The sequence below is a fragment of the Phoca vitulina genome, unplaced genomic scaffold, assembly GCF_004348235.1.
Source record: "Phoca vitulina isolate PV1807 unplaced genomic scaffold, GSC_HSeal_1.0 scaffold4, whole genome shotgun sequence".
Classification (NCBI taxonomy): Eukaryota; Metazoa; Chordata; class Mammalia; order Carnivora; family Phocidae; genus Phoca; species Phoca vitulina.
Window position 1 is genome coordinate 30,219,314 of NW_022589707.1, and position 19,891 is coordinate 30,239,204.

Sequence of the window (19,891 nt, forward strand, 5' to 3'; positions counted from 1 at the left end):
CATGTGTTGCTCTAAATAATTAAATAAGACTCCAAGTCATTTCAAAGGTCTTTATTTGACGATCGCACATTTAATTTTAGAGTGGATATGCGACACAGATCTCAGGGGTCTGACTCTTTGGATTAAGAAGAGCATGGGCAGACACAGGTGTTTCGTGTAGGAGTGATGGCCTCAACAACATTGCATGAGGATGTAGACAGAAGCAGATTTAGGGTCAGATCCTACCTCCCCCTGTTAATATTTGTTCACAGAGTAAGAGCCTGCTGAGCATTATGTCATCCTATAGGATTCTGGTTTATCCTGCTCTTCAGTGTTATGGAGGCCCATTGCCTATCAACTAGCAATAAGAAATCACCCTTTACTGTTACTGGATGAGTTCACTGTGTACTCAGCATGGGCACGTGGGCATGATTATAGACCAAATAAAAACACCCAGTCTCACCGAAGTTATCTAGACTCTTCTCTTCTTTCTGACAGGCTCCCCTTCTCAGTTAAACTGGGAGAACAAGCTTCCCGACTGAAAGAACAAGCCTGGCTGTGAAAGCGGATGAATTGGGTTCTAGACTTGGTCCTAACATTTGGGTCTGGGATTAGTCAAGGTTAAGCGGACTCTGCAGAGCTGTGCCTCTTCTTACAAGAGGTTTTATGTAGCTCTGATTTCTTACTGCATCAGGAGGCTGTGCAAATTAATGAAATTCATGCCCACAAAAGAAGTCTCCATATATTTTTAGAGTTATTACTTAACTTCAGTTCTTTGTTTTTCAGCCTGTAAAGTATATGAGGTGTGGGCTGTCACTTGGGGAAATTTCTACATCATCCTGCATTGCTTTGGCAGGCAGATTTGCATTTGAGTACTTGGTTCAATACCAGTTTGGCATTTAAGCTCAAAACAGGTGCTGTTCAGAGGGTTCTTAAAAGAAAACACATTTTAAACAAACTAGGGGACCTTCCCTGGGAGATTAGTCAGGGTGGGCTCCATCCCATGGTGTACAGCTTCTCTCCCTCCCTCCCCCCACTTAATCTAGGAAGCAGTTCAGAATAAACCAGGAAACGAATGCTCAGGGATGCATAGGCAACAGATGAGGAGACAAGACAGAAGGCTGGGTGCTGGAATGGCAACACCGAGAAGAAATGGGGAGGGAAATTGGGAGAGAACCTAGCCACAGAAAGGAAGGAAGGAAGGAAGCAAGGAAGGAAGGAAGCAAGCTAGCTAGCTTTGGCAGAACAGCTTTTTTCTTTAATATTTATTTTTCCCTTCAGCACAATGTATGATTGGCTTAGATTGTACTTGTGAGAAATGTTTTCTCTCTCTGTTACTCCCGAAACCAAGATGAAAGGGAAACAAGATTTTAGACAGAAAAGATCATTAAATGCAGAGGGGTGGGGAAGGATCCTCACATTGCCATGCCTGTGTTCTTACTTTTATCTTTTGGGGAAAGTTCAGTCATAAAGGCTTTGCCAAGTGTATGCTTAATTTGCCAAGAGGCAGGAGTGAAAGTCAAACAGATCCTAATTATTCTGATTGTTGTGATTTTGTGTTTACATAGTTCCTCTGCTCCAAGGTGCTTAAGATTAGGGAAAATATAGGAGGAGAGATGTGGTTCGGTACCTGTCATCAATCTGCTCTAACAACCACATAGACAGTCCCCTGTGATTAATGACAAAATGAATGAAACTGTTGAGTGAGTGCACAGATAGTACAATATGTATTGAGTGGGCAAATGTGAAGGGAAAGGAAAAAACGCAAAACGTCATACCGTCTGTACAAGGATTTTCCTCTAGCAGTTGCATTGCAGTAAAATTGCCTGGATGAAGATGCATTCTACCGAGAGGTAGGAAAACATTTTTATGTGAATAACAGGAAGATCTTATTTCAAAGTAAACTTAGAGGTACTCCTGTTTTCGCTTTTCGCGGTGTTATTTGCTGTGGTAAGGTTCAAGCCTCTGTTAGTGTAAGAGAGAAGCTAGGGGAGAATGCCTTTGAGCTGTGGGGTGCTTGTATATTTTGAAAATATGATCATATGCATGTGTTCGTGTTTTATGACTTGGATAATCTGAAAATCAATTTGCTTTGTCAATGCTTCCTGGATTAGAATTCCACTATTTGGTCCCTATCCTAGGTAAGACATTGTGTGCAAATCGTGCTACTTGTGAGATGTTGCAGTGGTTGCTAAGGCATTTAAGGTACTGATGAAAGTAAGATGGTTGTCATGGTGACTGATAAAAATAAATGTTGAAAATGCCCTGGGTTCTTTCTTTTCCAGTCTACTAAAGAAAATTGAGCGGGAAACATGGAGGGAAAGTGGCGTTTCATTAATTGCCACTGTAACTCGTCTGATGGAGAGGTTGTTAGATTACAGGTAAGCGGAGTCCCCTGCTTCCCAGGAGTGCTGCGCTCCAGCTGGGAAATCAGAGTTAGGATCCAGTCAGCTTCCCGCTGGAGTTAATCATCAGCCCACAGAACCTTATGCAGTAAGATAATGGACTTCTAACTCGCTGGCTCTGAGTTTTTAGTTGATTTTTGCCCCTTTTTCTCTCTTTTGTTCAGTGGACCATTCTTTCAAAGTCTGAGTGAATTGAGAAGGTTCTCAGAGTCCCATGAGTAAAGGGATCTTTTTTGGTGTTTAGATTCAGCCATCAGAACCAGTAGATCCTTCTGTTTTAGGGTGAAGACGGTGTTACAGAGAATTGTACGGTCAGGCTGCTTTCTTATGAAAGGGGGGGTGGGGTGCGAAGCGCACACTGTTACCTTTCATAGACGTAATTTTTTGATTTTTAAATTATCTCAACTGTTAAAGCAGTTCATCCCATTTAAATGCATGGTGTTTTTCTTTTAAGAATGAAACCCTCATTCTTGTTGTTGATGGCCAGGCTTCCAGCTATTTCCCACCCCTCTGGAAGAAGGTGTATAAGAACACATCTTCACTCCACCTTCTCGCCCCCCCCCCCCCCCCCCCCGCTACTGAGAGGGAACAGAGCCCACAGGCAAGGGAAATGCGCAGCATAAACTGGTGCTCAGGAGTGTCTCACCTGAGATCCTACAGCCTGGGGCCACTCCCCTAGTCCCCAGAGCCTCCTTCTCAACAGCAACTTGCGATTTGCCTCAGGTCTCTGACAGTACTCCCCACCCCCCACCCCCCCAGACGAAACTGTGTTTGTCCCTAATAAGGAAGTTCTGAGCTCTGACTCTTGCTTTTTGTTTTTAGGGACTGCATGAAAATGGGAGAGGTAGATGGCAAAAAGATTGGCTGCACAGTTAGCCTTCTGGTTAGTAAACTATTCCCCTTTTCCTCCTTCTATCCTAACGTTTGATTTTTCACAGAAATACTGTTTTGTTTGTTTTTAGTTTACAATGTGTTTTTATCTGGCTGTTTCTTAGAAGACCTTGGAAGTGTTTTCAAAAGAAGCATAGCAAGCTTCAGGTTGAATTAAATCCCAGAAAATTCTCAGCTGCGAACATTGCAGAATGCACGCACTGCATCCCCCGAGGCTCTGTGAGATCAGAGAGCCATGCCCCCTCCTCTTCTTTGGAGCTTTACCATCGGGGAGTCTTCTGTGGCTTTCCTAGAAGAAGGCACCATGTCCCCAGATAGAGGTCTTTTTACTTCCGTATAGGCAGTTTCTTTCTGTCCTTCTTATATTCATTCTACATTTTAATGAATATTAGTCATCTCTTCTTCTGTGAACAAATGACAGTTTCTGTTTAACATACTAATTTTCACTCTCTAGCTTGTTTGCAAATTGTCTAATACTACTATTGTGAAGTTTTGCATTATAACTGCGATGACCATATAATTGATCACCCAAAGAGGACATTTTTTAGGAGTAAAATTAAATATTATGTAAGGAAGACAGGCTAAACCACAATTGTCCTGGAAAACTAAATTGTATGAAAATGTCTCATCACTAACTGATAAAAAGGATGGTATTCTCACCACAGAACTAAAGAATGACCATACATAGAGACATTCATATATATATATATGTGTATACATATATATATATACATATATATATATACCCTATATATGTAAATATATAGGGTATATTGATGCCTTTGAAAGTTTCCCTTAGTCAGATATGAAATACAGGAATATGTGACTGCTTCCAGGTCTAAATTTGTGAGTGCCATGGTTTCTTTTTCTCATATTGCAGAATAGATGAAACCTCATCAGCTATTCTAAGTACTTGTACAGACGTTCTTCTCCTGACTCTAATTGTTGGAATCGCTCACATGCCCTGCTGGTCTCTCTTTGCCGTCACTGTGGAAGTGTCTTTTGCCCCCACCCTCATCTGTCTTGTCCTAGCTCACCGGCTGCAGTCTTTCCAGTCTGTTCTGTCTCTTCCCCTCATGGCCCCTTGTCAAAGCTCAGGACTTCTACTCTCTTGTTATCAGTTTCCCTAATTTGTGTCTTCACTGCACTCTGCTTCACCTCCGAGTAGATGCCTGTGTCCTTCTTTACCACACCCACTGCTTGTTCCACATTTTTTTTCTTTTCTTTTCTTTATTTTTTTTAATTTTTTTGTTCTGCATTTTGAACTCTTGTCCCACATCTCCACCTCCAAACTCGGTCACTAAAAATAGTGAGACCCGAGAGTCCTCTATCCGGCCCCATCTTGTGGTGCGCTTTCTGACATAATTTTTGTCATCAGACCCAGCAGTGATCTCAGACCCCCGGGCCAGACTCACAAGGTCAGCCCACTCACCTCCCCTCTGAGCCCTCATTTCTAACCTCAAACATCGTCATTATTAAGTCTTCCCCACTGTCTTGTCTGCTACTGCCAGCCCTTTACCACGTTCGAGATCCTCAGCCTGAGCTGCCTCTATGTCCCTCCCTGTGCATCAGTGTTTGGGCAGAAGAGCCAAGTGCTCTGTAAGCTTTCAGTCTTCTTAGTCCATCTGCTTAACCCCAGCTTTTCCCCAACGCTGGCCACAGAGTTGCATAAATAACCTCAGAGGACAACCTTGACCTTTTTCCAGAAGAACCTTCTTCCCTTGTCTCCATCTTCTGCCACAGTGCCTTCTGTGTGGAGGTGAACAAGTACATGCAGACTCTGGGTTCATTTCCTCAGTTGGCGTAACAGAAGAGATCATTTCCCTAGATGACAGAATGAATGCTCTGCCCGAAATATGTGTAGTCCCCCAGTAGGAATCAGCCAGAGACCTAATAAAATCAGTGGCCCCAGCAGGATTCACTTGACACAAAGAATTTATCCTTTTGGCTTTGCATTGACCAAGAACAGTCTCTATAGAAAATGTTAACATTTTTTAAAAAGATTTTATTTATTTATTTATTTATTTATTTATTTATTTGAGAGAGAGTGAGACAGAGCAAGAGCTGGGGGGGAGGCAGGTAGAGAGGGAGAAGCGGGCTCCCCACTGAGCAGAGAGCCCGACACGGGGCTCGATCCCAAGACCCTGGGATCATGACCCGAGCAAAGGCAGATGCTTAACCGACTGAGCCACCCATGTGCCCCGAAAATGTTAACATTTTGAAAGCTGTTCTAATTTCAAACTAGCACAAGAATGCTTATTATCAAAGTGCCAAATATGTAACTTTGAAGCTAATCTTTTTAGCTTCTAGTCCATATGGAAACTTCTTGATGTTTTCTAGTAGTAATATGGTTGTCTTCAGCTACTCACTTCCTCTTAGAGATTTTTCCTTAACTCTTTGGAAAGATTAATTCAAGGTTGTCTTCAGGAGAGCTCTGGCTTCCTTCACAAGATTGAAGTTAAACTGTAGTGTTAAATTGGTCAAAATGCATAATGTTTGACATGACTCATACTAGGAAATGCAATTATTGTTTTGTTCTTTGTGTCACAAGTTTTGCCAGACATATGTGAAAAATTCTCATCTGCTGACTGGAGAGATGTTTCTTTTTTTTTTTTTTTTTTTTTTTTAAGGAGAATTATTCACTTACAGAGTGATCGCTTATTTTGTTCCCCCAAAAATGCTGCTTCTTACCAGAAAGCTATTAAAGCAAAGTAAAAAGCCTGCTGTGGGGTTGTTAGACTTGTGTTTATAGTACAACAAATCTTGCTAATTAAAATGATTTTGTTCATAGTAAGAGAGATGTGAATAACATTATTTACTTAGATTTTTAAGGAATGCCAAGATCTATAGGAGACAAGAGGAAAAGGGGGAGGATAATGGTATAAATTGGAAGAAAAAAATCTATGAGGCATTCAACTAAATGTCAGTGTCTCAAGGTTATAGGAGTTCTCATATTGAAGAACAGACACTATTAGGTAGTGGACAGAAAGTACATTTGACAGAAGGTCTGCGGGCTTGAAGCCAAGTGCAACTTAAGCAACCACATTGGCTCTTTGGTTCATCCCCAGAGCCCTGTCTAGCTAATCAGTTTCAAAGATTTTTAGAATTCCTGGTCTTTCCCCCTTAAGGAAAACCTGTCACTCCTTCAGGTCGACTGGATTTATCCCCCTATCACTGCTCATTTTCCCTTCTTCCCCATACCAGCGAGGATCAGTCAACAACAGTGATAACAACAGTTCAGAGGGCTTGTGCAGCGATTTCATAATGCACAATGATCTGCTAACAATAAGTGCCCCATTTAGAACCTCACGACATCCTGCTTTTGCTGGAACTTAATGTCATGTACATTTTTGTTCCTGTGTTTACTAAGTTCAGTGAGGGCTAAGGTCCTTTGTAGGATGTGGTGAAGGAGTACGTGTGGGTGTTTATAGCTTACAGCTTTAAAGAGCCAACATAATATGTCCAGGTAGGTCAAAGTTGAATCTTTCATAACTAATGTTAAAACATTTTAGAGAAGTTTAGTAAGATCCAGATACATTTTTAAAAATAAAATATCTTCGATAAGCATGCCCCTCTAATAATAGTTTGAAATCTCTTGTTAATAATCCCTTTACTGGAGATTTTGAAACTCCAACACAAGTAAGAAACTCAGAATAATACCTTACCAATAAAGAGCATTTTCATTTACCCTCTTTTATGTGATCCTTCAGGGGAAGAAAAAATGCTTTTACATTATTTTTATTCATCCTTACCTATAGATCTTAGAAACTTTTTTTTTCTTCAGAGCAAATATGTTTACAATTTGAAATTAAGCTATCCTTTGAATATCGGTGCTCAGGTTTAGTAAGCAGATTCATCTGTTATGTTATTTTTAGTATTTTTTTAGTTGAATAGGCAGTAACACTAACGAAAAAATAATAGAGTACCAAAGAAATGTGAGTCACTGGCAGTAACACTCCCCAAGTATTACCAGCTTATCCAATAATTGCTAAGTAATGTTTAACACAGTGTTGCATTAAAAGTATATCACTGGGCCTCCTTCCTTAATTTTTAAAAAGACATTTATATGGAAAAATACATCCATTCTTATAGTTCCAGACACGGAACTTCACAAAGTAAAAAGCAGCTGTTTGCAGGCCTAACTGTTGAGGAATGATCCATACTTGTATTCTTCTTTGCAGAACTTCTATAAGACTGAACTAAACAAGGAAGAGATGTATATACGCTACATCCACAAACTCTATGATCTGCATCTCAAAGCGCAAAACTTCACAGGTAATTCTGTCTTTTGGCTCAGGCTGAGGAGAGTGGGCTGGACGCTGGTGTATTATACATGGTCACTCCTTTGCTTTGGATAATTAGAGCTGAGGACTCAAGCATTTGTACTTTGAAAGTGAAATTTTTAATTGGATCTATGTTTCTAGGTACTTCATTTTAATTTATTGGCTTTTTTACTATATCTCTTGGCATTGTTTTTTAGAGGTTGCTTTTGGGAGTACAAAATACATATCTCACTTCTCATCATACTTACAGTTGGTATTTTACCACTTCAAGTTAAATAACATTATGTTGTAGTTGTCCTACGTATTACGTGTGCATACATTGAAAACCCCACCGGATAAAGTAATTTTTACTTTAACAGTTATACCTATTTTAAAGAATTTAAGAGGATTAAATAGTCTGTCAAATTTGTTCATATATTTACTGTTTGTGTTGCTCTTTCTTCCTTCATGGAAGTTCTCAGTTCCTCTTTGTTATTGTTTTTATTCAACCTAAAGAACTTGTCTTCATATTTCTTTTAAAGTAGATCCAGTGGTGAGGGGCACCAGCGTGGCTCAGCCAGTTGGGCGGCTGACTCTTGGTTTCTGCTCAGGTCATGATCTCACAGTTGTGGGATTAAGCCCCGAGTAGGGCTCTGTGCTCAGTGTGGAGTCTGCTGCGGATTCTCTCTCCCTCTCCTTGTCTCTCTTTCTCTTTCTTAAATAAATAAATAAAATCTTTAAAAACAAAACAACAACAAAAAAGTAGATCTAGCAGTGAAGAATTTCTCATTGTGTTCCTTCATCGGAGAATGTCTTCATTTTGTCTTCACCCCTGAAGGATACGTTTGCTGGATATTGAATTCTAGTTCGATAGTTCTTTTGTTTCAGTATTTGAAAAATGTTGCTGTGCTGTCTTCTGGCCTCCATGGTTTCCTATGAGAGATCAGCAGTCATCTAAATTGTGTCCCTGTGTGTAATGTATAAGTTTCTCTGCTTGCTTTCAAGACTTTATCTTTGGTTTCCAGCAGTTTGATTATGATGTATATGGGCATGGCTTTCTTTAAGATTATCCTGTTTGGGTCCATGGTGTTTCTTGAATTTAGACTTATTTCCTTCACCAGATTTGGGAATTTTCAGGCATTATTTCCTCAAATGTATTTTCTGCACTGGTCCTTCTCTTTTGGAACTAGAAGGGACATGAATGTTAGGCCTTTTGGTATTGTTCTGTAAGTTCTTGGGGCTCTGTTCATTTTTTGTCCCAATTTTTCTTCTTTCTTGTTCAAATTAGGTAATTTCTACTGGTCCATTTGCAAGTCCAGACTCTTTTTTTTTTTTTTTTTTTTCTGTTCAGGAAGCATTTTATTGTTGCTCCAAGTTTAGGAATTTTCACTGACAAAATCAACACTTTCAGAAAACTTCCCGCATGGCCCTGCTGAGCTTCTGAATCTTGGTTTTTGCAGACATATCAGCGTATCTCTCTCCAATACGGACAATCATTCCACCCATGATTGACGGGTCAGTCTTAACTTCCAATTTCAAGACTTGGCCTTTACTTAGGAAGCTCTTCAGGACTGTTTTTAATTCAGTAAGAGTGGCTTCATCTAAAGGAGATGCAGTGGTCACTGTGCACGGTACTTCTCCACGGTGGACGCTCATCATGGTCGAAAAGGCAGAAATGACTCCAGGGGTATTGTTCAAGCGACCATTCTCAGCAAGCAAATTGATCAGGTTGGATGTGATAGGAGAGAACCTCTCTTTTGTGCTCACGTCATTTAGGTTTTTCATTTTCACGGAACGCTTTATATAGGGATCCATAATGGAAGCAGCCATTTTGGGTTCCTTCAAGATTTGTGCTACTCTCAACAATTCTTTCTCTACTTGTTCCAGTTTATTCTGTTTAGATGCAGCAGAATAAAGAGCAGTAGCATAGCGACCTTCGATACCATATACCTGAACAGGTGGCCGCACGAGCTTGGAAAACGGCCTGACGACAGTCATACTAAAGCATCGCACCTGCCGGGACAGCCCAGACACTGCTGGGACGGCCATCTTCTCCGGGTGGCTGTAGGTCAAACTTGAGTTAGGGGGACTGCAAGTCCAGACTCTTCTGTGCCATTTCCATTCAGCTACTGAGCCCTTCCAGTGAAATTTTAATTTTTGTTACTGTATCACCTGTTTCTAAAATTTCCTTTCCCACTTTTGCTTCTTTTCTTTTCTTTTCTTTTCTTTTTTTTTTAGCTTCCATTTCTTTGTAGGGAAATTGTATCTTTCTGTTCAAGAGTGTTCCCTTTTACTTTAAGGAGCATGGTTATAAAAGCTGCTTCATAGTATTTATCTGTAAATCCAACAACTGAATCTTGGGATTGGCATCTGTTAATTGCCTTTTCCCTTTGAAATTTTTCAGTTATCCTATTTCTTTGAATGTCAAGTCATTTGGGGTTGTTTCATGAACATTTTGAATATTATGAGACTCTGGGTTCTGTTAAAACCTTCTGGAGAATGTTGAGGGGTTTGGCTTTTTTTTTTTTTTTTTTAATTTCAGCAGACGGTCCAGTTAGATTCAAACCTCAAGTCCTAAAGCACCTTCTGAAGGTTGTGATTCCAATGTCCACTTAATTTTCAAAGCCTTCGCCATACTGTTCTGGTCTGTCCCGCATATATGTCACCCAGGGAGAGCCTGGGACCTAACCAGTGGTCTGTACCATAGTTCATTTCTCAAAAGCTTTGTTATGTTGATTCTGGTCTGTTCAATGTACGTGCAGCTTGCAAGTGAGCCCAGGACATCATACACAACATTTAAAAATCCCTTTCTCTATGTGCCTCCTCTCTATGATCTTCCTCACTTTTCCTATCTCCCAAGGGCTCCTTTTCCTAGCACTCTCACTTAATCGGAGCCAAATTAGTCAAAGCCAAGACTTGATCCTCCCCACACCGTGATGCACTCCCTATAGCTGGTCTTCCTGGGGGCCAAGCACTGAACATAAAAAAGCCGGGGATGCCTCTGCTTCCACTGTGAAGCCTTCCCTGTGTGCACTGCAGCTTTGTGCCGTGTTCCCAGGACTTGGGGGGAGGCTAGAAGGTCAAAAGGACTCCATCCCCCAGAAAAGTCCTCTTCTCAACCCTCTGACCAGAGGAAATTTCCTGGGAGCTTTTTCTTTCTGTTTCCCTTTGTGGTTTCAGGAGACCAGGACGGCAAAGCCAGGAGATATGAAAGGCAAAAAAATAAAAACTGCGAACTCACTATTTTATGATCATTCTTTGAGTATTGATTTTCTTACTCTGCCCACCTTCTCTTATTTACTCTTCAGAATCCTCCAAGAGTTACCTTATATATCATGCCTAGGGTTTTTAGTTGGGGAAAGATACGATACAAGGTGCTCACTACATCGTAACCAGAAAAGAACCCTTTAACTGGATGTAGGAACTATAAATCTGAGTCTTTTGCCTCACCGTTCTTCCCAGGAACTCCTGAATTGTGGTCCCTCCTCCAGCTTTAAAAGAAAGCAGTCCTTTCTGAGATGGTCCTTGTGTGGCCAGATTTTAAATAATGCTTCCAGCTAGTTTCACTGTATCGATTAACAGCATCACTCTTTTCTCAGTGTGGAGATCTTGATGTTCTCTTTGGTATCTCTGAGGCTCCCTCAAATAATCAGTCACCATGTTCTGTTGATTTCCCTTCCTAACAATCTCTCAAAACCACGTCCTTTTCATTGTTCCCACTCAAGCTGCCTCCATTAGGCCCTCATCATCTCACACCTGGGCTGTTTCTTAATTAGCACCAGAGCAGGGGACAGAAACTACAGCCTGCAGACCAACCACCTGATTTTGTGAAGGAAGTTTTATTAGAACTCAGCCACACCCACGAAGCGGCCATGGTCTGTGGCTTCTTCTGTGCCTACAAAAGGCACAACTGAGTAGTTGCAGTGACCATGTGGCCTGCAAGCTACATTATAAATCATTATAATTATAAGTTATTATAATTATAAAGTTTTTACTGTCTGGCCCTTTAAGACAATTTCACCAGCCCCTTCTCTAGATATAACTGTTTTCAGTTGGTATCTTCTACAAAAAAAACAAAAAAGTTCAAAGTCTTTATTCAAGGTCCATCGTAATAAAACCAACACCTATCTGTGCAGCCTCATCTTACCACTTGGACTACATTCCTTGTCTCCATCCTTCAGGGCGTGTGCTTTTACCATCTTTTCCCAGAATTCTTTTCCTTTTCTTTCCCACGGCAACTCCATGCCCCACCACCACCCCTCTCCCATGGGCTGAGTTCATGATTCCAACTCTTTTTCCATTGCACCTTTTTCAGGCTTCATTAAAGTACTTACCACATTGTTTTTAACAGTTATATAAGAGGTGTGTTTGTGTGTGTGTTTGTATGTATATGTAGGTAGATAGCTAAAAGGTGAATTCCTTGAAGACAGAGATGATGTTTTCTTCTTCTTAGTTTTCTCATTTTAGTGCCCAGCAATGTGAGTTTTTTTTCTTTAGAGAGAGCGAGCGCACGCGCGCAAGTGGGGATAGTGGGGGTAGGGCAGAGGGAGAGGGAGAGAGAGAATCTCAAGGCCTGACACCCAGCGCAGAGCCTGACACTGGGCTGGATCTCACGACCCTGAGATCATGACCTACACCGAAACCTAGAGTCTGACGCTTAACTGACTGAGCCACCCAGGTGCCCCTGCAACATGAGATTTAAATAAATGCATCACCAATAAATTTACTCAGTTAAATTTTAAGACCTGCAGAGATTTTTCTCCTTCAATATTGATATTCCTGAGTCACTAAGGAAGTCCCAGTATCTCTTCACACAGATGTGTTGATGGTTTTGGTTAGACTAAAATTTTGGAGGTATGTTGTCTGAGAGTTTAAATGACTATTTTTATAGTAGTTAGTAGCCAAATTTTGAGAGAAATGGTGAGCCTAGTTTTTATAGCTATGAAAACTACCTAGTGGACTTATTTTAAAGTCCATTAAAAAAGAAATGAGGGAGGGAACTAAGGACAAGCTCTTCCAGCTACATAACTGTTCTCTGAAACAGAATCCAAATCTGTCTGATTATATTTTAGAAATGGGCAAATAGTTTTTCTTTGTTTACTGAACTTGCAGTATTTATGTTCCCCAAAGTCATAAGAAATAAGTCCTCCTCCCCTGCAACATTTTACTCATCACTCCTCTGTCCTCATTTTTATGTGTCCTTGAAGAAAGTGAAATTAACAGGGAAACTTTTCTATCTTTATAGGATTCTGTTTAAATGGCTTTAACCCTTTGCAGCCTTTCGTGACAGTACTCTCCATTCCTAATTCATCTCTAGTCTTCTCCTATGGTTTTTTCTTGTCTCATGTGGATATCCTCCCTGTACACTTGTCAAGATGTTGGAGCGAGATGGCCCATGTTTAATTATGCGGCGATGCCTTTTGTCCAAAATTCTAAATACTTTTTAAAAAGATGGTTGGAAATTTGGGATGTGATTCATTCTTCCCTCTTCAATACATACTATTGTCTTCTTAAGATGCAGAAGAATAAATACCCGATGTATTGCAATAAAAATCTACAGTTTGCTAATGTGTTTAAAATCAGCCTCAGTAGTCTCCTGTGTCGGTCACACCTCCAAGGTATATCTGTGTGCTTTCATGTAAAGTTTCTACAGCTTCCTTCACACACCATTGACCCCTGAGAGACATCATCCTTTTCCGGAATCAGATTCTGAGACAGCTGTCATTTATTCCACACCTTTCCATGTCACCATTCAGTCATTGGTCAGCTTCTTCTGATGGCTTGCCAATCCCTGCTTGTCCTTCCAGACTCCACAGGGGCACACCCACCCCTCATCTTCTGTCTCACCCCTGGACCACCCCAGGGCAAGCATGATTTGGAAAGCAGTTGAGATGGACTAAAAACCCTTCATTGCCCCCCACCCTTGTAATTTTTTTTATTATGGTAAAATATACACAACATAGAATTTACCATCTTAACCGTTTTTACATGTACAGCCCAGTGGCCCGAAGTACGATTCCCATGGTTGAGCAACCATTCCCGCTCTCGGTCTCCAGAACTTTTTCATCTCCAGAAACTGTGTACCCATGAAACAGTAACCTCCTGTTTTCTCCTCCCGCCAGTCCCTGGCATCCACCATTCTACTTTCTGGCTCCATGAATTTGACCTTCATGGCCCTTTCAGTCACTCCCTGTGGGCAGCTGAAGGCTTCAGCCGGGGGAAGGGGTTCGCTTGGTCCTTTTCATCCTTTTCACTAGGAAATGATTACTCGCAAGGGTATTTTTTGAGTTCTTGGGTACTGGGGGAGACACAAAAGAAATCTGAGAGACAAAAGTGATCATTCTAGAGCTGTGTATTAAGAGAAAAGGGAGTTATTCAGCAGTGCAGGGCCAAAGCTTGAAGGAGCGGTCGGTAAGAGGCTGTAGGTGTCACCCATGTGGTAAATGAAGGGAGCCATGGATTATTCACACAGACAGAGGAACAAGGACACACATAGGGCTTTCTTAGATGCTTGGCATTTATTGTAAGAATATGTGGGGAGTTAAAGATCAGGAAGTCATCTCAGGAGGTCTCAGAAAACTAGAAAGCTGTTCAGATACAGCACAGATTTGACCGTCATTATTATCATTCTTGTCCCATCAAAAGCCGTCTTCCTTGGCAACCTGCATTGTGGCAATTCAGCTCTGTTTCTGCATCCGCCAATTAACCAATACCCTTTAGCCAATACTCTCCTCTGTCCGTGTCACATACAACTTCGACAAGATAGAATTTGACTAGTGCCCATTAAAACAGAAGGTACCTCTGTCCCCGTTTGGGCAGCTTTCTGGTACAGCTGCCTCCGGATCAGGATGCACCTTGTTTCATTCAGCAAAAGCTGATGATGGGGTCAAGGGGCTCCAACCAGGGAGGCTGGAAGCTTCTTAGGAGAAACATCGGTGAGCTCCTTCTTACGTGTACTATGAGGAGGGACGATGGGAAATGTGAGCAGAGGTTGGTAGGGACCAGATCATGGCCAGCCTTCTCTGCCCCTTAAGGAAGCCTACATTTACTGTTAGCTACTGGGAGTCACTGGCTACTTTGAATCAGGGGAGCAATATGATCCTTTGCAGTTGAAAGATCATACTGGTAACCATGTGCAAACTGAACAGAGGGGAATAAGGGACTGCTGGTGGGGTATGAAAGCTTTTGCAGTTATTGAAGCCAGGAGACTAAGCTCACCAGGGGTAATTAAGAAGAAAAAAGGCCAGAGCCTGTGCCTCACAGGACTTCCACAAGTAAGAGGCAAGAGAAAAGTGATGGGGACCCAGGCCTTTCTTCCTACAACTACATTTTACACACTGAGATGGCCAAATCATAGTAATAGGACTTAACCTGCTACTTTAGAGCTTTACGTGTAGTTACTCTTAAGGCAAATAAATGAAGATTAAGAATGACTATTTATTGATATTTTGTGAAAAGCTACTATTACATCTTTTTTTTTTTAAGATTTATTTATTTATTTTAGAGGGAGAGAGCACGAGCGGGAGGGGCAGAGGGAGAAGGAGAGAGAATTTTAAGCAGACTCTGCGCTGAGTGTGGAGCCCCACGCGGGGCTGGAGCTCATGACCCTGAGATCATGACCCAAGCTGAAATCAGTAGTTGGACACCCAAATGACTGCACTACCCAGGTGCCAACTATTATATCTTTTAAGAAACATACAGAGATGCTAAATAAATGGATTAATAACCTAAGGGTTTGTCTACTTTATTCCATTTAATAAATGAGTTGGCTATTATAATATTAAAGGAAAAAACTAATTATTGGAGTCCTTCATCAGTGACAATGGAACCATGGTTCCTATTGATTTGTTTGGCCATATTTAAGATTCAGGAAGAGACCTGCAGAATGGCAAGTACTCTATGAAATGCACTACCTGTCAACTGTGCTTAAGCCTATGGATTACCATTTCCATGTGTGTATACAGAATATCACCTCTTGGGCGCCTGGGTGGCTCAGTCAGTTAAGCGTCTGCCTTCGGCTCAGGTCATGAGCCCGGGGTCCTGGGATCGAGCCCCAAATCGGGCTCCCTGCTCTGTGGGGAGCCTGCTTCTCCCTCTCTCTCTGCCTGCCGCTCTGCCTACTTGTGCTCTCTGTCTATCTCTCCGTCAAATAAATAAAAAATCTTTTAAAAAAATATTTTAGAATATTACCTCTTTACGTGTTCTCCCAAGAAATCCCAACCGCACCAAACATGTAATGACTTAAGTAACTTTTACTGAAGATTTGTGGGGCCAATTAAGGGTCATACCACACAACACACAATAGTCGTCTCTCTCTGTGTCTCTGTCTGTCTGTCTGTCTCTCTCTCACACACACACACACTTCTTACCAACACTTCTGCCCTTTCTAATCCCTCCTCTGTTACTAGATTTTTTTTTCTTTTTCTTCTCTGCATTTAGCTCCTCTCTGGCTTCTTTGTCCCTCCCAAATTCTGCCTATACCCTAACCCTGCCACCAAACACCATTTTCAAATTTTTCAGCCTTTTATTATCAAAAAGAATTTAATTACCATTTTTTGTTTCCTAATCACATCCTTTGGAAGATGCCCATAGTCTCACCCCAAGGGATTTACCAGTGAACTTCCCCAACAGTCAAAGTCATGTCTCCCTATTTCTTTGAATAAGCTCCAACAATATATCCTTAAACATCTTTATTATGCCAGCAGCGTACAGGCATTGTAGAAACAAGGAAGAGGGATGGGAAGAGAAGGCAAGAAAGAGAAAGAGAGAAGTGAGGGGAAGAATGAATATAGGGAGCCAAAAGATGAAATACAAATCTCTGATAATTCCATCTTCCAGGGGGAAGTCATCACTCATTAACTGGCTCTTGCATATATCCTGAACATTTTTCTTCATTATCATGAAATTCAAAAAATATTTTTTCCAATTTGCCCCAAACCAGCCCCATTGGAGGGGAGGCTGTTCAGGGGTCCTGTCTTGATCATTGCCTTCCCACTCAACTTTCAGAGGCTGCATATACTCTCCTGTTATACGATGAGCTGTTGGAATGGTCCGATCGGCCCCTCCGGGAGTTCCTGACCTACCCCATGCAGACCGAATGGCAGCGCAAGGAGCACCTGCACCTGGCTATCATCCAAAATTTTGACCGAGGCAAAGTAAGTAGCCCTACCCACCCATGGCCTCTCTCAAGGTGGTTGTGTTGGTGTCACGTTACCTTTCATTTATAGTTTTTTCATGCCCACCTCCTCAAGCCAGGCACCCTCAGATCTTAATGTGCATTAAAAACACCCAAGAGTTTGCTAAAATTCCCAGGTACCACCTCTGGACATTCTGATTGGGTATGTCTGGCATGGGGCAGGGGATTTTGTGACTTTAACAAGGACTTGAGGAGATTACAATGTGTACAAATTTGGGGCTGAAAAACACTGGTCCATAGGTTTTGACACCCAGGTATTTTATTCTCTGAAAAACCATTATCACCCCTCACCTACCTCCCCAGATTAGCATGTATTCTGCCCCATTCCACCCCATTCCACTTTTTTGGTAAGGTAAAATAAATGAAACTAACTTTGTTTAAAGAATGTTATGGCATCCCATCATAGTTTTAAGAGATGCCACGGGGTATCAAAAAACCTCACTGAGTTGATGATGCCATTCAGCCCATTACCTCACTCCACCCCATCTCCCTCCTCAAGGCCTTGCAATACCCTTTAGGAAGACTTAAGAATCTGACAACAGTTGTTTATTTGATTTGAACATTTGGATGCTTTTGGTGTCTTCGATTTAAATATATCTCCCCAAATGCCAAGGTTAAACAGGAGACTAAAACACAAACAGTTGCTGTCATTCTTTTACAAAACATAATTGCATAATTTGATGCAAGGAAATTGCCTCTTTCCTATCCTCCTTTATTATGTACCTAAATACCCTGACATAACATTTGTTACATTAATAGCAAGGAAATGCCTTTGCATCCTCCTCCGGTGAAGTTTCCATCTATAGGATAAGTTGTTATAAAATCTTGGTTCTGCTTATCTTGGCCCTTCCAAGGGGTTTTTGCTTAGATCAGGAGTTACAAACTATGGCCCATGGGTCAAATGGCTCACCACCCACCATTTTGTACCGCCCACATTCTAAGAATTTTTTTACATTTTTAAGTGTTTGAATGATACCACAAGGAAAAGAATATCTGACAGATGAAAATTACATGAAATTCACATTTCAGTGTCCCTAGATGATAGTTTTATTGCAACACAGACAAGCTTATCCATTTTGGCTGCTTTTGTGCTTTAATGGTGGAGTTGGGTAGTTGTGACAAAGACCGTATCGCCCACAAAGCCTGAATTATTTACTGTGTGGCCTTGTGCAGAAAAGTTTGCTGACACTTGGGCTAGACGAAAGAATTTTTGCATTTCTGCTGAGAGTAACCAGCTGGGTTAGATCCTCACAATTTACAAGTGCAATTGAGCCAAGCAAGGAATCCAGCTGTGGATAATTGGGCCTTAGGGGTCAGTGGTAATTCCCTCCTTAGCACCGAGGGCCCATTTATTCATCTACTTGGCCATGGTGGAACTGTAGTTATTTCAAGATGATGATTCTGAAATGACACCGGAAAATGTTTCCGCACCATATGTTAATGCCTGTTGTGGTGGATTATATTTTCTCACTTCCTAAGGATTTTTAATAATTTACACGTTCATTGCATGCTGTTATCAAGCTTAAAGTGGCAGTGATACTATCAAAGGTAGATTATAAAGATTAAGAAGTAAGGCTTGATGACCTGAAAGCAGTCCCACCCTGACCTCTGGGTGGAAATAAGTAAATGTCGTGGGCATCAGCATTTATATCATTCGTTTGTCCACAGTGTTGGGAGAACGGCATCATCTTGTGCCGGAAGATTGCAGAGCAGTATGAGAGTTATTATGACTACAGAAACCTGAGCAAGATGCGGGTAAGGAACCTGGACGCATGCTAATCAGGCACAGGCATCCTTTTTTCATTAACTTTCCAGTATCGTTCTATAAAATTAACTCTGTGATCATCTCAACCTGTCTTGCAGAAAGCTTTTTTAAGAGAAGTCTTTCCTCTGCAGCATACTCAGCTATTTATACAGAGAAATAGCAAGTGCTTCTGATTAGTACACAGAAGTGAGCCTTTGATCTCTTCTAAACATCACATCTGAAATGTAAAATCTAATCCATGATTAATTCTTTTAGTTTATTGAGGAGAAATCTCCACACTGTTCAAAGAGCTTCTCACTTGTATGCAGATCTGTACCACAAAATACTATTCTTAGTCCCATAATCTGCACAGCAAAACAGTAGGCATGGCTAGCTGACCCATTTCTGTTTCGGGGCTAAATTCTATAGGTGTCATCTCTCCTTAGCTTCAGCAACGTGTTTTACGTTGAACGTGAACCAAGGTCTTAGTACCCAGGAACTCCAGGAGTTCAATATTCCGTGTCCCTGAGCCAAACGTTTTGTCCCTTCTTTTCTTTTCAGGTTCAAATGGGTCGCTCTTGCACTCTGAGCCCTTACTCTTAAGAGCCATGAGCATTTTGTGTCCTCTTATCATACTTAAGCTCTGCAGGGTTTCTAAAATAGGAAGAAGATTATGATGTTGCCTTTTAATTCTGAGGTAGTGGTTTATGAGATGATATTGTCAACCTTTAACAGCTCATAAAATCCCTTAGCCCACACATAACTCATTCAGCCTGTAGGAACTGGTCCTGTGCTGCCGGTGTCGTATTTCATGCCAGTGGTTCATCGATGTTTCTCCCAGCATGAAAACCAAAGAGAAAAAAAAAAACACCTTGTTTTAACTTCAGTCCATCATGCTGGCTCTGGCAGGCACTGCAGTTTTATATGAAAACGTTTCTGTGCTTCTCTTGGCATACACCCCCGTAACAGAAGCGAGGTTACAGTGTTTACCCGGGAGAGCCCTTGGGTACCATAGTCACTCCGATTTTTATAAACCCAAAGCATTACACTTCATGCCAACTGCTCTTTGGGGTGCTGTTACTGGGGGCGGGGGGGGGAGAAGTTTTCAAGAGCAATATTAGTCTTTCTGCATAAACCCTGGGGATGATAATACCATGAATGGAAAACCATAAGCTTTATGTGCTTCATAGTGCCAACATTGTGAGGGACACACTTAAGAGCTTTCAGCCCAGACAGCACTTTGTGCTATGGGTCTCCTTGGGTTTGGTTTATCCCTGTCCAACCTGTGCAAGCTTGCACCTTCCACATGTCCTGAATTACCATGACCAAAGAGAACCAAATCCACAGGTGAGTACATCTGGCACTAGAATTCTCCAGAAAGATTTGGCCTCTAATAGTTCGTTCATTTTTTTAA

The 19,891-nt window shown here is 41.4% G+C and overlaps 2 protein-coding genes across 2 annotated transcripts in view; one reads left to right on the forward strand and one right to left on the reverse strand.

Moving 5' to 3' along the window:
* The window catches only part of DOCK4 (dedicator of cytokinesis 4), a 427,515-nt gene that overhangs the window by 365,846 nt on the left and 41,778 nt on the right, over nucleotides 1-19,891 (forward strand). Inside the window, 6 exon segments of the mRNA XM_032401750.1 lie at nucleotides 2,094-2,120; nucleotides 2,265-2,360; nucleotides 3,207-3,267; nucleotides 7,457-7,550; nucleotides 16,544-16,692; nucleotides 18,402-18,488. Coding sequence (XP_032257641.1) covers nucleotides 2,094-2,120; nucleotides 2,265-2,360; nucleotides 3,207-3,267; nucleotides 7,457-7,550; nucleotides 16,544-16,692; nucleotides 18,402-18,488 — 514 coding nt within the window.
* On the reverse strand, nucleotides 8,861-9,711 carry LOC116630855 (ATP synthase subunit O, mitochondrial). Its single transcript, XM_032401749.1, has one exon. The coding sequence runs from the start codon at nucleotides 9,584-9,586 to the stop codon at nucleotides 8,945-8,947; it is 642 nt and encodes a 213-aa protein (XP_032257640.1). The 5' UTR covers nucleotides 9,587-9,711; the 3' UTR covers nucleotides 8,861-8,944.

Coding starts and splice junctions, on each gene's coding strand:
- LOC116630855 (XM_032401749.1), bottom strand. CDS start 9,586: ATGGCCGTCCCAGCAGTGTCTGGGCTGTCCCGGCAGGTGCGATGCTTT.